Genomic DNA, 26,613 nt, shown 5'->3' with positions numbered 1-26,613 from the left:
ATCAGCTACTGAGCAGAGGAGCAGTACATTATATCATGATTACGGCTGGGCTGGATCAGCTGGGAGGAGGCCGGCTGCATCTCATTCTCCCCCAATGAAGAGGATCAATAAACCAGCGAGGCATATCAGATAGGCTGGTGTGACTGGGAGGACTTGGCGTGCATTTATGTCAGGAACTGGTTACACTGACTTTACTCGCTATACCGGCAATAGTCATTATACTGTATGGTCAAAGGGAACAGTGTGTGTTTGTGATGTGCAGATATATGTATACGCACAAACACACACACACACACACACACACAAACAACCCCATCCGCTGTTTTATTGGAAACAGTGTGTGTGTGTGTGTGTGTGTGTGTGTGTGGAGACATACACTGAGGTGGATACCTAATGAGCATCCAACCCATTCATAACTCCGCACTCCCTAGATGCAGGCAAAATAATCACCTAGTATATCACAGCCCGTCCCGTCCCCATGTCCCACCTCCCTCGTTTCATCAACAAACTTCATGAGGCTGTATCTTTTCCAGTGACATGTCCATCCCAGGTTTGCACTGCTATATTGCACTCATTTCAGACAGGAGATTTAAGAGCTGTTTCGGATGCACGCAACATCATCCACTTTGGTCAGATCTGTTTTGTTTATTTGCCAGAGGATAGATGTCATCTAATATATCCTACTGTGCCAACAGAAAACGTACATCCAACTTTTGTCAAATCAAAATCAATTGCCATGCTTGAAAAGGCTTGCCTGGCTACCCAATCTCCGGCCTCAGAAGTTATTTGTTTCTCTACAAGGAGACTTGTAGATTGAAGAAGTGATCTAAATGCTTTGATTGGTCCCAGACTCCAGTGGTTTGAATGAGAACCAGAACATATTTGGGTAAAGCAAAATCTTGCTCACTTTGTTTTCGAGAAACACCCCCCTCATTTTGGCATCACCTGTGCAACCGCAAAGATCGTTTTCTTTGACTTCGCAGACCAGCGCACGGCAAACGCAAACGTCTGAGAGTGTTCAGGGATGTGAATCACTGTGTGCTTCCTAACAAAAGGAAAAAAGAGAATCTAATTCCAGGTGATTCACACCCCACCCCTCCACCAGCCTCACGGTTACATTACACTCATTTAATGCCCCATTCCCCCTTATTAATCCACACTTCTGTCCTCGCTTCCACTCTCTTTTAAAATTAGGGGTACGCCACATGCTTCACTCTGAACAAAAGGGTTCGATTTACTCTTCATTGGGGGTTCACGCATGGACATTACCCCACCCCTAAAGGGAGGCGTCGCTGGCAGCTGCCACGCGTAATTAACTGGCCGGGCCTTGCCTATCAGTGATTATGTTTGACCGGGCTAACAAGACGGCGGTGGGTCCGTTCGGGTGGTTTGGGTTAGGGGTGTCCGTTGGACTGACTGGTCACAACCTCGTCTCCACTGAAACTACGCGGGTTCCTGGGGCTACCGGTGACATTCGGGGACGCTTTCAAATAAATCATGTCAACGATACGATTTGCCGCCGAGTGTGTGGGGGCGATAAGGCCCACGTGGAGTTGTTATTTCTAAATGAACTGTTGTTACTGTGGAAACTGACCAGTTCCAGTGTCAGTAACACGTGGGGAAGTATCATTTCACTGCCATGAAGGTCGGCATTGTAAATCTAAATGAATTAATGATAACTATATCAAAGTGGTGAAATGAATGGATGTCATGAAAGATTAATACTTGACATTCTCCAGGTTGCTGTGCCTGTGCTGTAAGAGTAGCTACTTCAGATTAGAGCGGACCAGACAGAAATTACACAGCTGATGCCATCGCGTTGGATGTTTTCACTGTATTACATACTGTGCTATTTGGCTGAAAGTAGTCCAATCTCACCAGCATATGACGCTTTTTGTAGGTGGACTGGCCCAGCAAAGCCGATGAACTCCAATTGAATCTTGTCAAGATGTTAAAGAGGCAGCACGTTAATAGCGTTCCTCATTTAAAAACTCTGTCAGTTGTACCGGGCTTGTTGAGTGTGTAGTTTTACTCTTTGAAAACACGCAGTGTGAGCTTCAGAGGTGCAGCTGTTTCACCTTCAGAGGTGCAGCTGCTTCCGGTGCCACCCGATAGAACGCGTCCAAACGTTAAAAGTATACGTTTTCAGTGAGCTGCATTTCATAGTGTGTATTGGGTGACATTGTGTAGTGCCGTCTGAACCAGGCCACTCATAGGCTGTGACCACTCTATTTCTGTGTTTCTTCTTTCCTCTCTGTCTCCCTTTCTCTCTCTTTTGGTCTAGAGGCAGGAGATCAGTCCGCAGCAGTGGGGAGCTGGTGTTTGGCCTGGGGGGGCCTCGGACACAGATTCTGTCATTGTTCCACAGCTGCCACTCTGCCCAACTCCCCCCTCCCTCCCAGTCCCTCCCTCCCATCCAGCCCCTGGCTCTTCTCCTTCGCTGCGGTCCATCCTCACCTCAGGGCGTCGCTCCACTCCGACTCTCTAATGAAGAGTGACACGCGTCCAGAGGACTGATTCTAACTCTGAAACAAGTCACCTCCCCCATTTTGGCCCCGGTCGACCACGGGGATGGTGGAGGGCCCTGCCGGTGATGAAAGAAGACCCCCCCCCCCCCTCGAGAGTCAGCAGGAGCAACAGAACAGGGCTATCGCAAAGGGCGATTGCAATTGTATGAATTATGAAGAGCTAATTGTTTTTATTCATGAGCTGCGTGACTGATAATAGGGGGAAATGAAAGGCTTTAATTGTCCCTTGGTATGAGAAATCCTCTATAGGACCGGACACTCTGCTGTCGGGTGAGATATCAAATTGACAATTCCCCTAGTGCGTCTTTGTAGTGTTCTGCTGACACATCACTTGAAATAATTCACATTGCATTGTTGTTCTCTGATAGTCTGGGACGTTTTTTGTTTTGGTGCCCATGTTCCAAAAAGGCCAAAGCAATGCCGCAGTTGCGACAACAGCAATACAATTCTTGGATGAAAAATTAGTGTTGCTTTCAATAACATCCTGTGTGTTTTGCACATTTTCCAGAGTGCAGATCACCTGACGGATAAACTTGCTCCCTCTCTCCCTCTTCCTTTCCCCGTGAGGCGTCACGTGAACCATAATTAAAACCCAAGAGGGAGAACACCCAGCCTGACTCAGGTATGGGTAAATGAAAAGGGGGGAAGGAAAAAAGTTGATGAGTTCCAGCAGCAAAGCAGCACATCCTGTACCTGATGATGCCATTAAATGGCATTTCCCCTGTGTCCGTCCCTGCCATTTGTCAGCTGCTAACACTGCACGCTTTATTAAAAAGCTCATCCACTTCAATTAACTGGCCCAGCAAAGCAGTTGAACTCCCATTTAATCCCGTCAAAATGTTTAAACAGGCAGTGCGTTACAGAAGGCGGACATCCTTTCTTTCCCCAAGGCTCCGTCTGGGTCTTCTTCAGGGTGGGTCCCGGGGGTTTGGTGACGGTGTGGGTTTTACGCCTTGAGAACACGCAGTGTGAGGAGCACCAGAGGTGCAGCGGTTCTAGATCCACCGACGTGACACACGTTACCCATGCCCCCAGTGTGCTTCAGCAGCTTCCTGTGAAGTCTCAGCTCCCTCCCACCTTGCCCTACTGAGGGGCGGTGGTGGTTGGCACGGTGCTGTCGTCAGGGGAACCCGGGTGGGTGGGTGGCGCTGACAGGGTAGGGAGAAAGAGGTGTAAATTGGGCTGTTGGATGCAAAGACGTTTGCTGGAAGTTTCTCTCACTGCTTTGTGACACACACACTATCCTTGGAAAGGGAGAAAGAAGAGAGAGACAAAGAGAAGAGAGAAAGAGATGGAAGACCGGGGAGAGAGACATACAAGAAAAAAGGAGACATAAGAGAAAGGAGAGGGAAGAAAGAAGAGAGAGACAGACAGACAGACAGACAGACAGGGGAGAACGACGAAAGAGAGAAGATAGAGGCAGAGAGGGAGATGAAGAGAGAAGGGAGATAGTGATGGAGTCAGGGAGAAGTGGATGGGGAGGGAGTGGAGGGTGTTGTGTTGGTCATGCAATCCTGACCATGGGTAAACAGGTATCTCCCCCCATCATCTCCCATTTATCAATTTAACGTTGATGAAATATGAAAATGTAATCAGCAAGACAGAATTTTTAAAAGGCGGGCAGGTGTGACTCTGCCTTTGATCGTAAGTGCTCCCGGTCGTAATTACGCCCCGAAATCGCTCTACGCCATCAGGGGGCCAGTTGCAGATTATTTATTTTTAATCAGACTTGTTAGCATCTGTGATGGATGCCCATTTACTCAGAACGAACCTCGGAGGATGTCCGTCATGTTCACTAGCTGTGCATTAACATGGCTGTCCTGCACATTACCAGAGACAGCCCAGTAACAGAGACAGCCCAGTAACAGAGACAGCCCAGTAACAGAGACAGCCCAGTAACAGAGACAGCCCAGGAAAAGAGACAGTCCAGGAAAAGTGACAGCCCAGAAAGAGAGACAGGCCAGTAAAAGAGACAGTCCACTAACAGAGACAGCCCAGTAACAGAGACAACCCAGGAACAGAGACAGCCCAGTAACAGAGACAGCCCAGGAACAGAGACAGCCCAGGAACAGAGACAGCCCAGTAATAGAGACAGCCCAGTAACAGAGACAGCCCAGGAACAGAGACAGCCCAGGAACATAGACTGCCTAGTAACAGAGACAGCCCAGTAACATGCAAATTCAGCCTCAGCCCATTAATCCCTAAAAGAGCCACACATCTACATGAGTATAATGTCCCTGACCCCCTTACTGTACCTACAATATTAGCTGATTCTATGTTGTGGGCCACTGCAGTCACCCAACTGTCAATGTGGCCTCTGAGGTGAGATCCTAATCTCTTTGGCCATTTTGTTTATTTATTCACGTAAGACGCAAACCCACACAGACATCCAACACTTCTGCCGCATGATAAAAAGTTTTTTAAACGCTCAGACTGCCGCTGTGTATTCTTAGCAATACACGCAACATGCGATCTAAACATGCTGCACGCCCACACAGTTCTGGATGAAACAATGTGTTTGTCTTTCCAGCGCGCGTGTGGGCCTAACTCGACCGTGCGCTAACCTCGCACAGCTGCATAGTTCCCTTGAGGGTGCAGAACACGGGCGACTGATGAGAAAACACTGACTGCACACGGCGCCTTTCCTCTCCATACGACAGCGCTCTGGCATACCACGGTAGAGACACTGCATGCTGTGGACATGTCTCTGGTACTGTCGCTCAATATTTTGGATCCTGTCAGACAGAGTGACAGCGACGCCGCTGAAGTCTACACGGTCAGGTTGATATGAATGCATTGCATTTAGCCTAACGGCCAAGATGTTTCTTCAGTATTGATAATACTGTACGTATCTGCAGGTTTTCTGTAGTGTGAAACAGGGGCGTTTTAAAGAACACATAGAATGAAACAATCAGTGCTCCAGTGTCTCTAAATATCCCTGTCAATCAAAACCCGTTTCCTCTGAGTGCGTTTTCTATCTGTCAAGGGTCATAGAGTGAGGATGAGGCCCCCCTTCTTCAATCCATCCATCTCTCACTCTCCCTCCATCTCGTCTTCACCCCATCCCCCCAGATCCTCAGAGGTGAATCTCCACCTTGTGCATCTCGTCTGGGCATGACCTGTTGCTAGGAAACCCTGGGTCACAGCTGCACACTAAAGCAGAGTTTTTTTTTTTTTATTTATCAGTGAGTTATGTGGGAGACAGGCAGTAATTTATTAGTTTGATATTGCAAGGCAGAGCAGAGTTTGGGATTATAAAAGATAGGGCCTATTGCTCATCAAAAAGCTCATTCAGAATCCATGCTGGGTCCCTCTCAACAACATTTCACTCAGACCATCATATGTAATATCATCAATCAGAACCTTTTTACCAAGTACAGTAAATGATCAAGTATTAACAAATATAAAACAAATAGAATTGCCTTTTTAAAGATTTAGAGCAAATGTGGTGTGACCTGCTGACCTTGTAGATTGGTTCACATTCCAGTCATAACTAGGACCGAATTAGCATTTGAAAATGACTTGTCTTTTTCAGTATAAGCCTGTTTTTATGTTTTACAGTTTTAAAGAGCCTTCAGTAAGTTTTAAGAAGTCATTCACTTTCTCCATGTTTTATTGTGTTTTACTTCATTCATAATTGATTGAATATATATTTTGTAATCAAAGACAAAGTGAAAACATGTTTTTTGAAATATGTGCTACTTCATTGAAACATTTTAAACTGAAATATTTCATGTACATAAGTATTTAGACCCTTTGCCATGACACTTCAAATTGAGCTTAGATGCATCCTGTGTCCAATGATCATCCAACGTGGAAAAGCATTTTAATTGTACATCAGTTAGAAAGGCACATACGTGTTTTTGTCCACACTTCACAATGCATGTCAGAGCCAAACATAAAGCCTTGAAGTCTACATCATGAAGTTGGTTGAAAATTGTATTTTGATTTGTTTAACCCTTTTTAGTTACTAATGTTAATGATAATAATGATATCTTCCCTAATTATTCTACAATGTGGAAAATAGTAAAAATGAAGTAAGCGCTGGGAACTGCAGTTCACCAACACTCCCCTTCCAATATATTGCTAGCCCAATGAAAGTTCCCAGCAGTTCGCAGCACTGAAAGGTCCTCAGTGGGCTCCATCATTGTGAAATGGAAGAAGTGTGGAACCACCAAGACTCTTCCTAGAGCTGGCTGTCCAACCAAACTAAGTAACCAGGCAGGAAGGGCCTTGGTCAGGGAGGTTACCAAGAACCCAATCGACACTCTAACAGAATCTCAGAGTTTCCCTGCAGAGATGAGAGAACCTGCCAGAAGAACAACCATCTCTGCAGCACTCCATGTTTTTGTTTGAGAGGCTAGACCAGGAGTATTCAAATCTGATCATAGGAGGTCCGGAGCCTGCAGGATTTCCATTCTACATCATCATTTATTGCACCCACCTGGTGTGGATCTAAACAAGTCTCTGATTAGAGAGTTGCAATGAAACAACAGATTGGAACTGGCTTTGAGGTCCAGATTTGAATTCCACCTGGCTGGACGGATGCTACTAATGGGTAAAAGGCAAATGGTCTGCTGCCTGACAAGACTGAGTTGAAGATTCCTCTTTCAGCACAACAATGACCCAAAAAGCACATAACCAAGACAATGCTTTAGTACCATCAAGTCTGTGACTGCCCTCGAGTGGCCCCAAAGAAGCTTAAACTTGAACCCCAATAAACATCTGTAAAGAGACCTGGAGATCACAGATCACCAGCACTCCCCTTCCAATCTGACAAATCTTTAGAGGATCTACCAGGAAAAAGCGGGAGGAACTGACCCAATCCAGGTTTGCAAAACTCTGTAAGACTAGACGATGCAGGCACTGCCAAAGGCGCTTCGATAAGGTACTAAATGTAGGGTCTGAACACCTCTGTACACGTGATATTTCATATTTAGATTTACCCAAATTTCTAAAAACAAGTCCTTGCTTTGTCATTATATGGGTTTTGTGTGAAAATTTACGGCAAACAAATTAGTCAATTACAACTGAAGTCTATGACACAACAAAATGTGGAGTTACTGAGAGGGTCTAAATACTTTATGAAAACACACTGCACATTATAATATAGGGATATACATATATACAGTGGTGGAATGGAACCAGGATGTGTGGATTCAAGTGACCGATTTGTTTCTGTATTTGTCCTAATAGTCTTGAATTTTATAAAACTTTCGAATTACATAGATGTGATGCAAAACAAAAAGGTTCCATTTCAGGGATTTATTCTCGGTTTCCAACCCTTTGGTGCAGCATTAATTCCTGCTGCATCTGTTGTAGTTGAGAGTGCCAGGCTGGCAGGCATGGTCTACCCTTCTCTGTGTTTACCTTGTTGGCCTAATGAAAGCACACGGTCGCATCCTGGTCTCACCAATGACGACGCCATCGTGCTTTGTTAAATTCTCCCTCTAATGTGCGTGTGATGAATATTTCTCAGATGGTTCCTCTAGGCCATATCTGATCAAAACAAATGCACCTGCACTTTTTTGCAACTGCGACTCCTCCGAGACCAGTAAAAATTGACTCCCTGGCTTCTTCCACGAGGCAATTATGTGCCATCTGTTCCTTTCTTGGTGGTTCCAGCTCGTTTTGTTTCTGCGATTGTTCCCCTAATATCATACCCCTGAAAGTGTTAGAGAGGGGGTACACAAAATGAGGAGTGGCATCATAGGAATTAATCAAATCTCGGGGCAGAACCGGATCGACACCTTTGAAAGATGATATTCCCACAAGAAGGAAGATGCCATTACCATGTGTATGACCTCACATCGAGAGATGCAAAATAGTAAGACATGATGTAGAATATTTATTTTTCGTCCATCTCTGCTATCCAACGAGTAATGTCATTTACTTAAAATGTAGCTAAGCTTTAGTTGCCCTGTGGCCCGACATGGGAATAACCTGACATAACTTCAATTACACACATAATGTTTGGAAAGAACCCATATGTGGCACTGTCGTTCTTGGTGGTAATGTATGGGATGATAAATCACATGATTGTTTGTTACAGTAACTATTGGTTCCATTACTCTCTGTCACACAAACAGAGGCGAGAGGCACGTAGATTTAATTGCACCATTGTTGGAGGCGGGCAGGCAGCTGGATTGTGGAGTTTAACAGTCGTATCAATAACACGCGAGGTCTGATACGACCGTGGGCCAATATAATTTCCCACTGCTCCTGACAGACCAACGATGGCAATAATCAGTCAGACGGGCAAGGCATGGAGCCTCCAGGACCTGGTGTGACATTGACCAACACTGATGTCTGAGAACCCATCTGTGTCTGGGGAGAAGCTTCACCGTGTACGCGTGGATCCTTTAAGGAGTGTCGGACAGAGGGTGCTGGATCGCATTGAGGAAATAGCTGTTAGCCTCTCAGGCTAAAGAAATAGAGGACTGTATGACCTTATCGCTGGTTTGGGTGGTGGGTAGCAGGGGTCACGAAATGTCAGCAATACTGTATGTCTCTTATGGATAGACTAGTTACATTTTTTCAAGTGCTACGAAGGTCTATCTATTGAATGAGCTTATTATATAACATATATGGATAATATCTCCCTGACTCCCTCTGTCAAAGACCATTGTTTTATCCCTAAGTACACATGTTGCCACATCCAGCTGGTTATGACTCAAACACCCTCTGGAGTTGGACTAGAACGCCCTCATAGACTGGACTATGGTAAGAACACCCTCTTAGACTGGACTATGACTAGAACACCCTCTTAGACTGGACTATATTTAGAACACCCTCATAAAATGGACTATGGTTAGAACACCCTCATAGACTGGACATCAATGTTTTCAAATTCCAATAATAGTGTGTTTTTTTTCTCTTCATGATGAGTTGGATTCTTGGGTCCCCCAGGAGGAACCTGGTAACCGAACAAAGGCAAGACTGAATGCTGATCATAATAAAGATGGCACTATGACGCGTGACTGGACAAGTTAACCCAGCACCAGGCCAACCAGGACAGGATCAACCTAATGGACCCTAGTCACCAGACCCAGTCAGTTATCCACCACAGTAGACCTCAAGAGTGCAGGCACCAGATACATGCAGGCACCAGATACATGCAGGCACCAGATACATGCAGGCACCAGACACACCTGAAACATATAAGATGGTAACAACAACATTAAACAAAATCCTATGTCGGGGTAGGTTTAGTGAGCATCTACCGTTCATGCACTTTTGTTGTGGAAAACCACAAGTGGACTAACGTTTATTTAGCGTTCTAGACACAGGTATCGGATGTTCACCCTCCCAGAATACTGACCGAGACACTCAGCCTGGCGCTCCAAAAGGTGTCAGGAGTGTCCTGATGTTTGCCTGTTAACTGCACTCACACAGAAAGTCAGTTGGAGGACGAAAGTCATGACGATCTCTGCCACAGTGCTTCCAGTCACCCCCAATCTTTGATGGCGTCATACGCAGCCCCAGTTGCACTGATGAACGCTGAGAGAGGAGACTGCCCAATGGGCAGGGACTGAAGCATATAAGTAATTTGATATGAATTGCTGTTATTACTGAAAGTCTAAAGACACAGCTTTAGGCCTACATGGTGTTATCACTGTATTTGTAAGGTAAAGCAATAAAGGGGAAAGCAATCTTGTTGTCAAGTACATATTTTACTTTAAGAATAGATATTATTGTACAAGAATATAGTTTTTGAAGGCCCAATGAATTCAATGTACATACCTTATCAGAACCCAAAATATAAGCTGCTTTAACTGAAATTATTTTGGAGTAAAAGTCATACATTTTTGCAAAGAAAAAAACAACCCCACAATAATTCTGAGTAATTTAGATTCCAGTTTGGAATAAACCCCTATTAAAATAATGGGTTGAAGTGGTCCCCAGTAGAAAACAATGAACTTACAAAATGTATTCCCCAAAACCAACTCCCCATATCAGAAATACAGTACATTTGCCAGAGAGTACGTCCATTTCACTACTATAAACTGTCTCCAACGGTCTTTAAAGAATTTTGGTTGGCAGATGGCCAGTAAAGTAAATAAACTGTTACCAAATGGACTCACCGCCACAGATCGTAACTTCTCCAGCCCAGGACCTTCTTCTTCACCTGCGGGATCGTTTGAAATCAGCCACCTGAACAGCTGATGAAACAATGGGTATACTCATCCGAAGAGACTCAAGCATAAACTGTCAGAAACCTGCCTCAACCGCCTCATCTCATCTGTATCTGTGACCAACAGCCGCATGGATGTATTTCCTGTCATGTGAAATATACAGAATAGACATACGTAGAGTTGATCAATGTCCTAATGCGAACTGTACCCCAGTAATCTTTGAAATTGTTGCATGTTGCATTTATATTTTTGTTCAGTGTAGCTGTTATGGGCTTATGAACATATCTAAACAGCTGTGGCAAGTCATTCAAATGATCCTCTTTCCTTATGTTTGCTCCTACTACCTATCTGCACGTACAGACTCGTTATGCCATCCACCGCTATCTGCCGTCATCTAGTGGTTACAACATGTAAATGAAAATCTGCCCTCCTTTATGAATCTAGTGATCTAAGATTGTGCAATGCCTCAAACACTGTGTGTCGTCAGGATATTGGCTATTTGCCTCTTGACACGATTTGACCTTGCAAATTATATGGTTGATTGTGGAATCACGCTTAAAAAAAAAGGACTCAGGTTGTTGGGGAGGAATAATTTACATTTGTTTATGAGATCTGTTAACAGGAATGTTGTAGGCAATTTTTTATTAAGTTACGGAAATAGAATTTCACAGAAATTTGTAAACGGGTTTTCTGTGGTGATTTGTGTATGTAAGAGAAACCGACTGCATGTAATGACATTTAGATGGGCATTCTGAACAGTTCTGAAGAGTGAAGAAGAAAAAGACAGAGGCAGGTAGGGGAGGGAAAGTGGCTGAAGGGGGTGTGACTGCAAGGTGTGGACGGGAGAGAGGAAAGATGTGACACGATAGGACAGATCATGGAGAGAACTGGAGGAACATGAGTGCATCTAACCCAGGTAAGACTGTTTCTCCTCAAAATGTATGAATGTCTAATAGCGTGAATAAAAACAAAATTAGGAAGTACAAAGATTTTGCATGAATACCATCGGTTTGCTCAAGTACTGTGCCAGGCATGTCAATGAAAAATGTATCCGAAATGTTGGACAATTTAAAAAATATAAATATTTAACTGTAATTTATTGTCATTGTAAGATTTAACTTTTTTGTTAGTGATCTTATTAAGTTGATGAGTTTATTCTTTTTGGGAATCTAGTTCAGTAATTTCGCACATAGCTTCTCAGTCATCATACATATCAAGTAACGGATGTTGAACACTTGATCCTGTTGCAAGGGGTCCTCAATATGAATGTTATCATTTTATATATCCACTCAGCACCTCAGCTAATGCCATGCAAGTCCCCAGGTAACTTGGCAACCAGCGCCCTTCATTCAACATTTAGCTGGGTAATGTGAGAGGGGACTGGTGGCCCCACTTCAACATTGTGACTGGGATTTGTTCAACATTGACACACAGTCCTGTTTTCGAACATTCCATCACACAAGCCCAAGACTCTACAGTTATAGTTTGCCCCGGTTGTATTCAGAAAAATGTGAAGAAGTTGAAAAGTTGATCTTTTGTTACGTTTGAAGTGTTCATTCTTCTTCCGTGTGATGTTTTATTTTTTACAAATATTTGTTTTTCTCCAAATGCGTATTCGGAAAGGATCAATCAGGGTATTTTTTGGCACAGGTTATTTGTCCTATATAGATAAATCCCAGGTCTGTCTATTCAGTAGGTGAGGAACTGTTTTTACCCATTCACAGTCTGAGGTCATGTGTTTCCAGAGGGACCTTATTGTGCAGCACATTGAGGTAAACTGATATCCCACCTCTCATCCTAGAAAAAGCACTGTTGTTTTGCTCCTGGGACTTTAAGGTTTCTCCCATTAAGGCTTCATGCTGAATCTACATCCACACATTGTGCATGTTTTACTTGACACTGATGATCAGTATAGAAAACTATACAACATCATCCAGACGATGAGCACCTGACATTATCTGCTGTCATTTAAAGGCACTTTGTATGCAGTGAAAGACAGGTTTCAATTTCAGTGCCTTTAGCAGACAAGCAATGCCGTCCAGAAATAAAGACAATGGAGGTCTGTGTTCTGGTTGCAACAAAACCATTTCAGTTAGCTACCATGATAAGTGACAGTAGGAGACAGTGTTGGTCCCAAGGTGATTGACCCAGTGAAGCACTGAGAGTTAAATTGGCTTGGAAGAGGAAAGTGTCAGCTGAAAAAAACCTTAAAGTCCCTGAACCTCTCTCATCTCAATTACCAAGAAAATGACATGTCAATGCACGAGTAACGCACGGAGGGATTTTAGGATCTTTATGTTGTTTTCCGAGGCATAAGCTTGTACTCCTGCAAAACAGAGTCAAACCTAAGGGTCTGGGGACAGGGGCATGATATGAGAACACAATAGACAGACTACAGGAGCATGTAGGACAGTTACACCAACTCGGCATTGCTACAGTCAAAGGACCACAGATACGTATATAAAATGTATCTATACATTTTGTAAGCTTTTAGACATCTTGTCTATTCATTTTTAGATTATAAATTAGATTACCAAAGTCATTTAGGAATTAAAAAGAAAATTCTACTTGAGTCTCTCGCTTTTATTGCTTTACATTTATTTCTGAAAACACGAATTCAACTAATTCCCACTCTTTTCCCAGGGATTAAACAACCAGCTGAAGATTGAAACATACCAGATTAAGACAAACTCTCCATCTTATCCTCCGTGATGTTAATGAGGTCTCAGTCTGAGAGAAAAGGGTCTTTCACTGGCCTCTCAGGCCTGATGTCACCTAACAGCTCGTCACCACCCTACCCCACACAAGGAGATATAACCTCCCCCAGGGGGTCCATATTCACACCAATATCCCTTACCAATCCACCCAGCTGGGTGACACAGGCGCTCTGCAACTTAGAACAGGGTGAGAAAGAGCTGCAGAGCCTTAGAGACCGACAGACAAGTGAGGTGGAGGAAGTGAACCGAGAGCTTGACAATGCTATCTTTGAGGCTCATAGACAAGAACGCCGAGTGGTAGAAAAGGTAGGTCAGGACCACCGGGAAGCCCAGCGCCGCCTCGAGCAGGTCAAGAGGGAGAATGCTGCTGCGGTCAGAGTTGGACAGTCTCTGGTGGACCGGCAGCTCCGTAAACTGGGACAACTCAAAGACCAGATCCATAGATGGGGAGGAAACGGTGGTGGACACAATAAGAACCAGCTTCAGAGGGGAGTGGCAGAAGTTCTGCAGCCTTGGGAAATCTCCCTGTCTTTGAAGAGGGTCACCTTCCTGCCAGGTACCCAGCTGAAAGATCTGAGGTTAGGTGAGGTGGAAGTCCAGGATCAAGACCTGAACTACCCTATTGGTGTCTGTGGTGAGACAGGGAAAAAATGTGCTCTTCACTCAGGGGAGATGAAATTTGGAGACCGTGGATCATTTGAAGTTCGGAAGGACTCTCCATCTCCATTAAATAGTGGGAACATGCGTGTAGTCAGGAAGCTCCGTCTGTCCACCACGGATGGGGATGAGATAAAGTCACCAGTCTCAAAGCCTCCGCTCAGTCCCCGGCATGTTGGAGCATCTAAATTATCTGTGGATGAGGAAAAAGAGTCTATATGTTCAGACACACATCGCCAGGAACTCTTTCTGGCAATCCCTCCAATCTCCAGTCACGGGGAGTTAGAGGGAGATGAACTAGACTCTGGACAAAATAGAAACAAGAAACACTCTATTCTCAAAGATTTTCAAAAGCAAACAACACTGGTTCTCATCCCAAGCGAGGAACCTTCCAGCTCTCCAGATGGCAACAGATCTGAACACTGTGGGAAACCGCAGACTTCGCCCAACGCTGGCAGAGTAGGAAACCGTTCCAGCTACAGCTTTCTAGACCTCTCCTCAAGACATACTCGCTCTCGTCAAAGCCTGTCACCCAGCAAATCCTCCCGTGGAACGTCTGCTGATGAAGGGAGTCCTCCTTCCCCACCTGGTAGTGAGGACTCCAGCTACACCCACATCACCAGTCCCTCACATAGCAACAATAGTTCCTTGAAACAGGAACACAGACGTGCTATGTCCGCAGCGGACCTCTCCGGCAAAACTTGTTCCTTGATCAATGGGAGCAAGGGGGATCACCTAGGATTTAAAAGAGCCAACCAGACTCATCTATCTTCTGTCCCCTCAACCTTGGAGCAAGGTAATGGATCTGAGTCTGTCAGCAAAAGCCTTACAAGTCCTGATGAACGAGATTCAAGATCCCAGGGAAGGGGTCTAGGTTGTAATCGTGTGAGCCGATCTCTGTCCATGTCTGCTATCGACAACAAAGGTAACACCTTAGCCAAGGAGCAACAATATGACTGGGGAAGAAGAGGCAAACCAGAACCAATCCTGAGAGACTTAGAGGAGGAAAGTGGTTCAAGTGCCTTTGAGTCAGCAAATCTTGTCAAGCAGTTTGGTAAGCTGGGTTCAGGACGCTCTGACTTCAACTTGCCCAGTGGGATCCATGCCACTTTCAAAGGGCAGCTCTTTGTGGTGGACTGTGGGAACGCCCGAATTCAAGTGACTGATCTTCAGAAGAATGTTGTACAGCAGGTGTCCCCTGTCGGAACCGAAAGATCCGCCCGCATCTGCAACTACTTTGATGTGGCTGTAAATGAAAAGGGCCTCATTGCGCTGACTTGCGCTGCAGAGCGTGCTGTGTTGGTGTTCAACCGCCACGGACGCCTCCTCCAGACGTTCGGCGGCAACGTGATAGGATCCACTCATGAAGAGCTAGATGCACCCAGGGGAGTGACCGTCACCCGTCTGGATGAGTTCCTGATAGCCGACATTAAGCGCGGAACTCTTATGGCCCTGAAGCTGGACCCCAAGACGGGCGCCAAGGTGGAACGCACCATTGTTACAGGGTTCCATCGGCCTTACCTGGTGGCTGCCTGCCTGACCTCTGGGCTGATGGCGGTGTCCGAACGGGGAAACGAGACAGGCCGTGTGCCTTGCATAAGAGTGCTGGAACCTGGTTGGAACACCATCCGTGTTCTGGGGGTGTGCTCCGGCATGGGTCCAGTCCTGGCTTGCCCCGGGGGTCTCAGCATTGACTGTGATGGGGATGTCTTGGTGGCAGACTGGGGCAGGCTGAACCGTGTCCTCCTGTACCCTGCAAATGGCCTAGGCTGGCCCATTGTAACCCAAGGTCTAAACAGCCCCAGAGGGCTTGCCCTGCTGCCCGAGGGTCAGCTAGCGGTGTCAGACAGCATGAACCACTGTGTAAAAATCTACCAATACAAGTGAGGCGCTGAAAGGGTGAAGATAAAGGAGCAAGTATTCACTTGTGAACGTATGAAGATTTTAGTCAACAACTACTATTGCAAGATAATTCTAGAGGTTTCGGTTGAGAATTCCATGAGTTCTTCTAAAAAGATCAGAATCAAAAGGTAGAAAGTGTAAAATGGAGAAAGAACACAGACTGTAGATTTGAGTTGTGGAGAAAACAGACTAATGAAGTTGTGGAAGACAGTAAAGATTACATATTTATTATTACAACAATTTCCTCAACAGAATCTTTGATTGTTCTTTAAGATGCACATGTCTTAAATTATTAAATTATGATATAAATTGTTAAATTATGATTTAAATAAATGAAATAGCTATATATATATCAAAATGTATTTTGTAGAACCACATTAGTATTTTCATTTTAATAATTACTACAGTAGCGAGATATTTTGACTTTATTAAGACTTATTATTTTGTATTATTAACACTGCACACAATAACACCTAAGTTAAGGGGAAAATGCACATGTTATTAGAGTATTAATTGCTTTTTTAGACAGTTTTGGTATGGCTTGCTGTTCTCGTGTGTAGGTGACTACTCACAAAATAACCAAACTATTAGCAAAATCGTTCATATAACGTGTAACAACCTATTGTGTGATCTGGTTAAATTCACCTCTAATAACTTCAGGCTGTTGAAAAGTCCTTCCCAGTAGTAGTGTTGTGAAATCCAGGTGTAATAGACTAAGACTCAGTGGAAGTGAATAAATCAATAAAAAGACCTTTATCCTAAATATAATCAAATGTAGTCTGAATTAATCACAGTTTATATGTTTTGTTTGTCAATTACATGGAAATATGGATGTACACTATGGTTAAGGGTTTCAATCTTTTTTTATGTACATTTCACTTGTTTACACATCCAGTTCTTTTTCCATTGAAAAATAAAGAGGAACAAAGGGTCCTCCTGTCAACCTCTACAACTCCCTCTGTGTTTGTCTCAGAAAGCTGATCTCTGTGTTCCTATGAACCCACAAGTTCTGGCAAAAACTTGACCAAAGTGTTTCTCCTGGACTCTGGCAATGACAGCAAATTTACTGTAATTTTACTAGAACTTGGCATATAAAGAAAATAGTATATTTTCAGAAGTATTACTAATGTTGATGTATGCTCATTGCAATGGCATTGTATGAGATAGATATAAAATAATATTTCAAAATGTGTGTGTGTTTTATAGATACCATTAGTTCATAAAAAGCAAACATTTTGCAACAGCAAAAAGTCCTACACCCCCCCTGTGCCTAAAGCAAACACCACACAGAAATGTCCAAACACCCACTAACACAAAGACAAGTTGGGAAATCCACCCACCCACACACAGATCCAGCATAAAGTCTGGTCAGTCTCTGCTTACGCACCTTTCCCCGTCCAGCTTTCGTTAGTACCTGAACCCAAAGGGGCGATCAAGATGAGGCTTCTATGCGAAACGCTCTTCCTGGTCTTGGCAATCGCATTCAGCTATGCTGCACCAACGTGAGTACTGATCAACTAATCTTTTCCTAAAAAAATGCTTTTCATTATTATGTCATTCACTCTCAATTAGATTTTAATTAGATTAGATTCAACTTTATTGTCATTAAACAGTACAAATACAGTACAACGAAATGCAGTTACCAAATGGCATCTAACCAGAAGTGCAAATAGAAGACAGCAGAACATTAAAAAAAAGTATTTAGTATTAAGCATAATGTATGTTCCAAATGGAATGCATAGATTTGCGATGAAGGCAAATACAAGTAGAAAAGGCAATTCTAAGTGTGCAATGAAGGCATATTGAAGGTAGCATGTGCAACTGAAATGAGGTTCCTGAGGTACATGCAGCAACTGAAAAACATCCTTATCAGACTTTGCAAAGCAGTATCAAATGTTAGTGTCAAATTGCCTCTTTATTCACTTTTAACTGATCAAGATTGTTTAGACTCTATGCTTTGCCAAGTCTGTAGTCATGTATGATGCACGCCACACAACTGCACACTGTACTCCCACATAAAAGGTTTCATAATTTGCCAGTATCAAAGTCAGAGGCGGGATCAATAATTACCCAAACACACAGAGAGTGGTCAAAGTCAGATAGGTCTCAATAATCCTGTCACTGATTAAACATCCTTTTGAGCTACTGTAAATGGAAAAAGTCTGTATGCAACAGCATGTTCTCTCCAACTGGAAGCCATAGCTATGACATTAAGGACCAGACCGAATATCCTGTGTAATTGCTCATCGAAATTATGACAGTGGTTTATGATAAATTATGGCTTTTCTCCACCTGTCTTTTCAGGCTCCATGATTTCATGATGGCAGGTGAGTCCACAGTGCATACAGGATGTTGGTGGGGTGGGGGATGGTATGGATAGGTGCTGATTCTCTTGCTTGTGTATCTCTTTGTTCCTTGACTTCTTAAAAAAAACTTGCTGATTGGCTTATAAGACCACGGCGAAGCCCACCTTACTGACGAGGCCCACCATGAAGCCAAACCTGACCGGTGTGCCGGCATCGAGTTTGACGCAATCGCCCCTGACGAGAAAGGAAACACTTTCTTCTTTAAGGGTATTAAAACCATTTCAGGAGTTGTATTTTCTCTCCATTCTGCCTACAGTTGCCTTTTCATGATATATTATTGTCATTAGGTGCCCTTTCGGACAGTACAGTGGTATGGTTAGCTGATGTGTGGATTGTGGTATGGACCATCAGGTCTGGCCATCAACTGCTGGTTTGTGCTAGATATTTTTCAATGCCTCTCGCCGTAGAAATTCATAAACAGAGTGTTAACTGACATTTCTGTGAGTGTCTCTGACACCAGAGCTACGCTGTGCTCGTTACAGGAGACCACCTCTGGAATGGATTCAGAGGTCCAGCGCAGCTCACCAAGGAGTTCTTCAAAGAACTAAATGACCACCACCACCTGGGCCATGTGGACGCTGCCTTCCGTATGCACAACAAGGAAAAACCTCAGGACCACGATCACATCTACTTTTTCCTGGTACCGTCACCACCGACGACGTACCTAATATCAACATAAATATCTGCTTTCACTTATAATATATTTTTTAAACGTCCGACGCCATTGTTTCTATTTTAACCAGTAATCAATATTTAAACTGTGTTCACTAAGTATTGTCAGTAGTCAATAGACATCAGCCATCTTCCAATGCAGGACGACAAAGTGTTCAGTTACTACAACCACACTCTGGAGGAGGGCTACCCCAAGGACATCCAGCTGGACTTCCCAGGGGTGCCGAGCCATCTGGACGCTGCAGTGGAGTGCCCCAGTGGAGAGTGCACCTCCGACTCTGTCCTGTTCTTTAAGGGTAAGACCGACGGCCCCTGGACACCTCACACCAGACAATATCGAAAGTAAATCAGTATTATTTCTGTAAGCACTGCAGGATTATGCACTCACAATTAACTTATTATTAAAGTCTAGATTTCTAGCCCTAATGTGAGCTTTACGTGTTTTCTCTCTTCAAGGAGATGAAGTGTACAACTACGACCTCGCCACACAAGCAGTGAAGAAGAGACAGTGGGCCCACCTGCCCAACTGCACGTCCGCCTTCCGTTGGCTAGAGCACCACTACTGTTTCCATGGCCACAACTTCACGCGGTTCAACCCTGTGTCCGGGGCGGTGGAGGGAACGTACCCCAAGGACGCCCGGCGCTACTTCATGAAGTGCGCTAACTTCAGTAAGAGAACCATGCGAAGGGGTTTACCCTAGCTTTTCTGTAAATCAGTTCAATAAAATATTAGCATAATCCTGTTTTTGTTGCTACCTGTTAACCTTACCTTTGTCATGCACAGTGCAATTGCTATGAGATGCGAAAAATAAAGAGCAAGCACTATGAAATATTTCGTATTTGGTTAAGACATGCTATTGTGGATTGTAGGTCATGGGAGTGATGTACAGGTTCCCAAATGCAGTGAAGTGACTCTAGACGCAATCACCTCAGACGACTCAGGCAAAACCTATGCCTTCGCTGGTAAGAATTAAGCATTTTATGTTTAATTGCGCGCATAGAAAACCAACATGAATTTTGGTAAGGAGCCTTGCCCACTTCGTACGCCTCCCTTCCTCAGGTCATATTTATATGCGGCTGGACACCCATCGTGACGGTAAACATGCGTTCCCCATCGGCAGGGCTTGGAAGGAGGTGGCCAACGGGGTGGACGCTGTCTTCTCCTACAGCGACAAGATATACTTCATCAAGGTACCACAAACGTTACAGGAAATAAATAACCCGTTAAGTGCTTTACTAATTATAGACTTGTCTTTGTTAGTTTTTAACTCGACTGCCAACATTTCCTATTGACAGGGCAACCAGGTGTACATATACAAATCGGCTGCTCCCTCCACACTGATTGAGGGTTACCCTAAAAGCTTGAAGGACGAGCTGGGCATCGAAGGGCCTGTGAACGCAGCATTTGTCTGTGCAGATCACCATATTGTGCATGTTATTCAAGGTAACTAACTGAATAGGGAACACTTGCACTTTCAAACCCCTCCAGATCAATGGTGATCATATAACATCCACAGACAGTTGGTGAATTAAAGGAAAAACCTGAATAAATGAGTAGGCAAACATAACGAATGCAGACGCTTCCATACATGTGTACCGAATGATACAATTATGATTTGATTTGCATGAATATTTGGTAAATCGTATGCTATGGCCTTTGCGGTCACAGAATCTCAATGCAATTGAACACCTATGGAAGATTTTGCACAGATGTTAGACAGTGCTCTCCACCACCACCATCAAAACACCAACTGAGGGAATATCTTTTGGAAGAATGGGGTTCCATCCCCCACGAGTAGATTTTCCCAGACTCGTAGAATCTATGCCAAAGCGCATTGAAGCTGTTCTGGTGGCTCGTGACGGCCCAACTCTTTACTGAGAAACTATGTTGGTTTTTCCTTTAGTTTGTCACCTGTCTGAAGATTCCCTTGAAAGGTTCTCAATTTCAACATCTTCCATAAAAAAAAATCTCTATACCCCCTACAGGACAGAAGATGCGGGACATTGACCTGTCTGCAACCCCTAGGATGGTGGGGTCAGAGTTCCCCCTGCCATTGTCTGGCATTGAGGCAGGCATGTGTGGCCCTGATGGCGTCAAAGTGTTTGTGGGCTCCAACTACTACCACTATGAGAGCCCCATGATTCTGGCTTTAAGCAAGCTCAATCCAATACCTATAAAAATCACCCCAGACATTTTTGGCTGTGTGGACTAGATGCGAGTGTGCGAGGCCCTGTTGGAAGAAAAACTGTGAACTCATCTGAACTTAATTGACAACATAGTCAAAATCATTTGTTGCTTCAAACCCGACAGTACATAAATCATCCAAACTACAAATGTTATATGTTCAGATAATTCTTTATTAGCATCACATTTATGCTTCACACAAATTAAAAAGATGTTTAAAAAAGATGAAATGTTGTCATTAATTTGAATTCATTCATGAGATATTTGAGATACTGGCTGAATTAAATAACACAATCAAGGAAGCAAATATGATAAGCAATAAAAGTGAAGAATGATAATAAATTGTCTTAATAGCAATTACAAGCAAAATAATTATAAATACAAGTGTGTTAATATTCTCATGTGAACAGAAGATCATAAAAAAAGATTAGGGGAGTTGTTTGGAATTAGGGACCACCAGAGGGACCCCAAATGATCAAAAACGGGGTCTGAAAACAAGACAAACTGACCTCAGTCCGCTGACACATAACTATTGCAGCATAAATGCTACAGACTTTGACTGGTGGGGTCTGGAGACACCCGATCCGATATAAATCCTGGACAGGACCAACTATGCAAAAAAATTTCTCCACCCACTTTGCCAAGCACCAGACCACCAGAGGGACCACAAATGACCACAAACCACCCTGAGACAGGGCAGAGTAAAGCCTACAGAGTTATCTTCAATGCATTAACATTTAATCAGCATGGGATAACATGAGTAAGCCAGTGAGTCCCCGTAACATTGGAGAGTGGATATTCCAGTGGAGAGAGTGGACTCCGCCAGACAAAGACAGAATGGATGGTCCATAAATCCAGTACCTTGCAGTCTTCAGTAAAGGCTTTAAGGTTGAGAGGGAGTCCACATCTCTCATGCTGTGTTTTTCTTAACACCATCCCAGCTGCATTAATGTCAGCTCGCAAGACAAGCAGACCTCTCCACCCACTTAGAAAATGAACAGGTATGCCTATAACATGCCATCGGACTCCGAGACGTGACCCATACAATAATAACAGTGGACCGTTGATTGTATTCTGCAAGCCAAGACTGTGTCCTGAAGTTGATGCATTTATTAATCCCCTAGACACACTGTGGAAGTCACCCTCAGTTTCGTCAGCAACACGTGAACAAGGAGGGCGGCTAACAAGTGTGTTGTGGATAAGTGTTGGTTGGAGATTCATGGTTAACTAGAGCAGTGATTAATATTACTCAAAAAGATTGTTAAAAGAGGATGTGACACAACAGATGGTGATTTCATAACTGGATTGCAACTGCCGTAATTACAGGGTTGTCTATGAAAAGGAAGTGGATATGGGTCATGGACACAGCTTGGGGGACGAGTGAAATGTTGAAAAGGATTCTCTAGTGCACGGCTTTGGTCAAATTAACTGCGTTTGGGTTAGTTTCTTTTAACATTTTTAGCATATCAGTCACTAAACGTACTGATGCTAGAAGGTGTTTATGATTTAGGCTAGTGTTCTTCATTGGCTGGGGTTAGGGTTAGGCCCCCCAGGTAGCAATCAGCACTGCCCAGTGAGTCCTCTCCTTGCCCAATGCATTAAGGGATGTATTGTTGTGTCTTTTGGCGGACCTCACACTAATGTCTCATCAACCGAAGTGGCCTCGTCTAAAAATGATTTAAGAACACTGGCCTACATCTACCTAGTGAGGTGGTGAACTTGATTGAAGCCAGGTGTAGTGTACTGGAGTGGTGTACTGTACCGGGGTGATGATGGGAGAACAACAAATTTGAATATGGTTTGATTACTTCTGTTGGCTTGTAAACTTGTTTGGGAGAAGACTGATTGATGGCGACAGTAACCGATTATCAAAGAATGTATATACGATCATTTGTTTTGCTTTGGATCACCAGTTGAGATTCGGTGATACTGTGTGTCTTTCCTGAGTGGTATTTCCATGGCATGATTGTGCGCATGCAATATAAAACCCAAATCCCTTTGCTTGAACCTTTGAGTTTGTTTAAAGACACTGGCCCAGTTTCACTTCCTATGCTCAACTTCCTCAAGTCGTATTTATATGCATCTTGAGCTCCGTTTTGGTTTGGTTTCCCCATAATGTGGCAAAGCGGTTACTAATGGGATGGACGCAGTCTTCTCCTACATAATCAGGATGTACAGATTAAACAAACTTGCAATACATAAATAACATGTTTAGTGCTTTACTCATTGTAGATAGATTCTTTTTTTCCTTTTTTACAATGGTCTTTGGCTAATGGCACATAAAAACTAACCTAACCGCAAATATTTTCTATCGACAGGGTGACCGGCAAATTGGCTGTTCCCTATACATTGATTGAGGGCTACCACAACTGGACAATGAACACTAGTACTTTCAAACACGTCCTGATCCATGGTGATCATAATACATCTAGATTCCCAGGAAAGGTTCTGAATTTTAACATCCAACATTAAAAATAAAGAATAAAAAAATTCCACATTAACTGGGGGAGAAGACCCTAGTAACGGCTGGGACAGAATCACACAAGGTTGTCAAGTTTACACTAGTCCCTTTCCTGCCTGACCTCATCATGAGCTGTACTCACTTCACCAGTGCCCAGTGTCACAGTCCAGTATCTCCACTCCGGTGAGGATGGGATTATCCCTGGCAGGGACATCCTTGGTCTCTAAAGCCAGTCGCAGTTGTTGCCAAAAAACCCCAGTGTGCTCCCCAGCTCTGGGCCAGCTCAGGTAGGTGCGTTTCTTCACTAGCTTCCTCATCCGATGGTAGGGCGACAGTTGCCTGTCTGGGATCTCCTCCAGGAACACCAGAATCAGGACGTCCTTCTGCTCATCGAAGAGCCGGAAGCTGGCCACCTGGATCTCCCGGGAGCACCACTCGCTCTCCAGGTAACGGCGGCTCATCACGCAGATGGTCTTGCGGCTTCCGTAGATACCGTCCACAATGTTGTCTAAGATGGGTTTGCCTGGCTGGAAGTCCCGGTGGTGGAGACACAGCCTCCAGCCCTGATGCCCCTCCAGCTCCGGCAGCAGCTCCCTCAGAACCCAGGGCTCATCGTGGACATTGTAGGAGATAAAGGCGTCGTACTCGCAGCCGTTCGTCAGGGGCTTTCTCTGTTTCCGCTTGTTTTCATAGAGAAAAGCCAGGAAGAGGTAATAGCCGTAAACAACCTGCCATTTCAGGAAGTGGTAGGTGAAGGATGCCAGCATAGTCAAAAGGACTAGAGTGGTAGTGGAAATGCAGTAGTAAAGGCCTAGTGGTACCGAGCAGAACTGAAGATCCAGGTCCAACAGTTTAGTAACCTTAAACTCACCAGGATATTTGCAGGTAAACATATTGGCGGCAACAACTTGTGTTTGATTGTCGCTACCCATCCACTGAATAAGCCAAGCAATGCTGCAGCCACAAGTGAAAGTACTGAATTGCATGTCCAGGTAAGTCAATGAAGGGAGGGAACGTAATTCTGTCTCATTGACTACTGTGATTTCATTCTTGCTCACTTGCAAATAAGTGACTCTATTCAGTTGGGCACCTATGATGAAATCTAAGGATTGAAGGTGGGTTTTAGAAAGGTACAGTCTGTTGAGCCTTGGGATTGGGTGGAACAGCTTTGGCATGAGGGCTGTGAACTCGTTCTTGCTGATATCAAGGAACCATAACTTTGGCGTGTGAATGATTCCCTGCCTTGAAAGCCAATAAATATTTCAGACCTTCAAGAAAGTTGACTGGTAGATGACACATTCCCTTGTGACGTTGACTATGGATATACAGGTTCTCCAAAGAGGTCAGGTCAGAGAATGGTGGAGAGTTCAGATAACCATCAGTTGTATATGTAATAAAATTGGAAGATAAATCAAGAGTCCTTAAGTGTGTAAGTCCCCTGAAAACATTGTGATTAATGTAATCTTGAGAGATCTTATTTGATGACAGAATAAGTTCTGTAAGATTGCCTAATCCCTCAAAGGTCCCATTTTCCATGTTATCAATCTGATTGTCATATAAATGCAATGTTTTGAGTGATTGTAAGCTTTTAAAGTCTCCTGTTCTGAGACAGCTCAGCTTACAGAATACCAAAACCAAAGTCTCAAGTTGGGGCAAAACATTCATGAAGGCATCATTCAAGTTCAGTATTTTGTTTGATCCCAGTTTTAGGACCCTTAATTCTTTTAAATCCTGGAAAACACATTTTCCAATATTGGAAATTTGATTACGGGAAAGAAAGAGGTGTGTGAGTCCTGTAAGATTGGCAAAATCTAAGCACTCTAGTTTTTTTATGAAATTAAAGCTGAGATCCAGTAACGTCAGACTCGGTAGATTTCTTGTGGCATTTGGCACAGAAGAAAGATGGTTGTGGCCTAGTTTCAAAACACTCAGGTGCACCATTGATCTTAATGAAAACTCAGTCAGATGAAAAACATTGTTTTCATTCATGTCCACATCGGTTAGCTGTTTACATGACTGCAGAAAATCCTCAGAGAGAACGGATAAGTTGTTGAGACGCACTCGGAGTAATCTAAGCGTGGGTATATGACAGGCAACATCAATGAGACCTTTGACCTTCTCTTTTTTAATTTTATACAGTCTCAGATAGACTAATGAGGAATTGACAGTCTGCAGAACCATACTCATCTTCTCAAAAGACATCTGAATGCCACTCAAATTGAGAAATTTGACATTCCTCAGAAAAGACCTGTCTACATCCCAGCTTTCAAGTTTGCCACAGTAGGCAAGGTCTAACATTTCAAGGTAAGGAAGAACATCTGCTGTGATCCGAAAGATTTCCAAAGGATTCTGAGATAAATACAATAACCTCAGTCCTAATGACATGTTTGATAGCTCCTGTGACTGAAAGGAAGTGAATCTGTTACTCCCAGCGTACAACTCCTGTAAATGTGGTAATTGCACAATGTTCTGAATTTCTTTTATACTACATAGCTTGTTATTGGTTAAATTCACTGTCTTCAAATTGAAGAGATGCTGAAAAGAGGAGGACCCAATGGTTGTGATGAGATTGTCGTCCAGACGAAGCAGGGAAAGATTGGCCAGGCCCTGAAACAAGTGTTCAGACAGGGTGGTGAGTCTGTTATGAGCCAGATTAAGCTCTTGAAGAGCCTTTAAGTGTCCAAGAGCACCATTGTTGACTTCAGAAATCTGGTTCCATGATATGTTAACAATTCTGAGTTTTGATAGGCCTTGAAAATCCATCATTCCAATCTTGGAAACATTATTGATGGCCAAGTCTAAAATGCTTACGTTCTGTGGAATGTCTGTAGGTATGACTTCAAGGTTCCTCTTGCCACAAAGTACTTTAATGTCGAAAGAATCATTGAGATTACCACGGATTTTGCAGTTCTTCAGGTAGTACCCATATGCTAGATCAGCCAGAATCCAACTATACAGCAGATACGAGAGAAAAACTCTCTGCTGATAAA

At 43.7% G+C, this 26,613-nt stretch overlaps 3 protein-coding genes across 3 annotated transcripts; 2 read left to right on the top strand and 1 right to left on the bottom strand.

Annotated features, from left to right (window-relative positions):
• The first annotated feature begins 11,238 nt into the window (after positions 1 to 11,238).
• Positions 11,239 to 16,185, top strand: LOC109614918. Its single transcript, XM_020042271.3, has 2 exons — positions 11,239 to 11,579; positions 13,307 to 16,185. The coding sequence occupies exon 2, from the start codon at positions 13,375 to 13,377 to the stop codon at positions 15,922 to 15,924; it is 2,550 nt and encodes an 849-aa protein (XP_019897830.3). The 5' UTR covers positions 11,239 to 11,579; positions 13,307 to 13,374; the 3' UTR covers positions 15,925 to 16,185.
• A 1,102-nt stretch (positions 16,186 to 17,287) lies between these two features.
• hpxb (hemopexin b) lies at positions 17,288 to 21,389 on the top strand. The gene is made up of 10 exons (XM_010886400.4): positions 17,288 to 17,441; positions 18,244 to 18,266; positions 18,393 to 18,512; positions 18,788 to 18,945; positions 19,120 to 19,273; positions 19,434 to 19,646; positions 19,848 to 19,940; positions 20,038 to 20,168; positions 20,274 to 20,421; positions 20,964 to 21,389. The coding sequence occupies exons 1-10, from the start codon at positions 17,377 to 17,379 to the stop codon at positions 21,188 to 21,190; spliced, it is 1,332 nt and encodes a 443-aa protein (XP_010884702.1). The 5' UTR covers positions 17,288 to 17,376; the 3' UTR covers positions 21,191 to 21,389.
• Positions 21,390 to 21,404: 15 nt separating this feature from the next.
• On the bottom strand, positions 21,405 to 24,886 carry LOC105019885 (toll-like receptor 13). The gene has a single exon (XM_020042269.2). The coding sequence runs from the start codon at positions 24,796 to 24,798 to the stop codon at positions 23,767 to 23,769; it is 1,032 nt and encodes a 343-aa protein (XP_019897828.2). The 5' UTR covers positions 24,799 to 24,886; the 3' UTR covers positions 21,405 to 23,766.
• Between the last annotated feature and the right edge of the window lie 1,727 nt (positions 24,887 to 26,613).

Source organism: Esox lucius, chromosome 22 (genome assembly GCF_011004845.1).
Source record: "Esox lucius isolate fEsoLuc1 chromosome 22, fEsoLuc1.pri, whole genome shotgun sequence".
NCBI lineage: Eukaryota > Metazoa > Chordata > Actinopteri > Esociformes > Esocidae > Esox > Esox lucius.
The sequence above is the reverse complement of the archived record's forward strand: the minus strand, read 5'-3'. Positions and strand labels throughout refer to the sequence as shown.

Excerpts from the sequence above, each read along its gene's own strand:
- LOC105019885 (XM_020042269.2), bottom strand. The coding sequence starts at position 24,798 with ATGCCAAAGCTGTTCCACCCAATCCCAAGGCTCAACAGACTGTACCTT.
- hpxb (XM_010886400.4), top strand. The coding sequence starts at position 17,377 with ATGAGGCTTCTATGCGAAACGCTCTTCCTGGTCTTGGCAATCGCATTC. Across the intron at positions 18,513-18,787 it reads AAACACTTTCTTCTTTAAGG|GAGACCACCTCTGGAATGGA; the intron begins GTATTAAAACCA and ends TGCTCGTTACAG. Across the intron at positions 19,647-19,847 it reads CATGAAGTGCGCTAACTTCA|GTCATGGGAGTGATGTACAG; the intron begins GTAAGAGAACCA and ends TGTGGATTGTAG.
- LOC109614918 (XM_020042271.3), top strand. The coding sequence starts at position 13,375 with ATGTTAATGAGGTCTCAGTCTGAGAGAAAAGGGTCTTTCACTGGCCTC.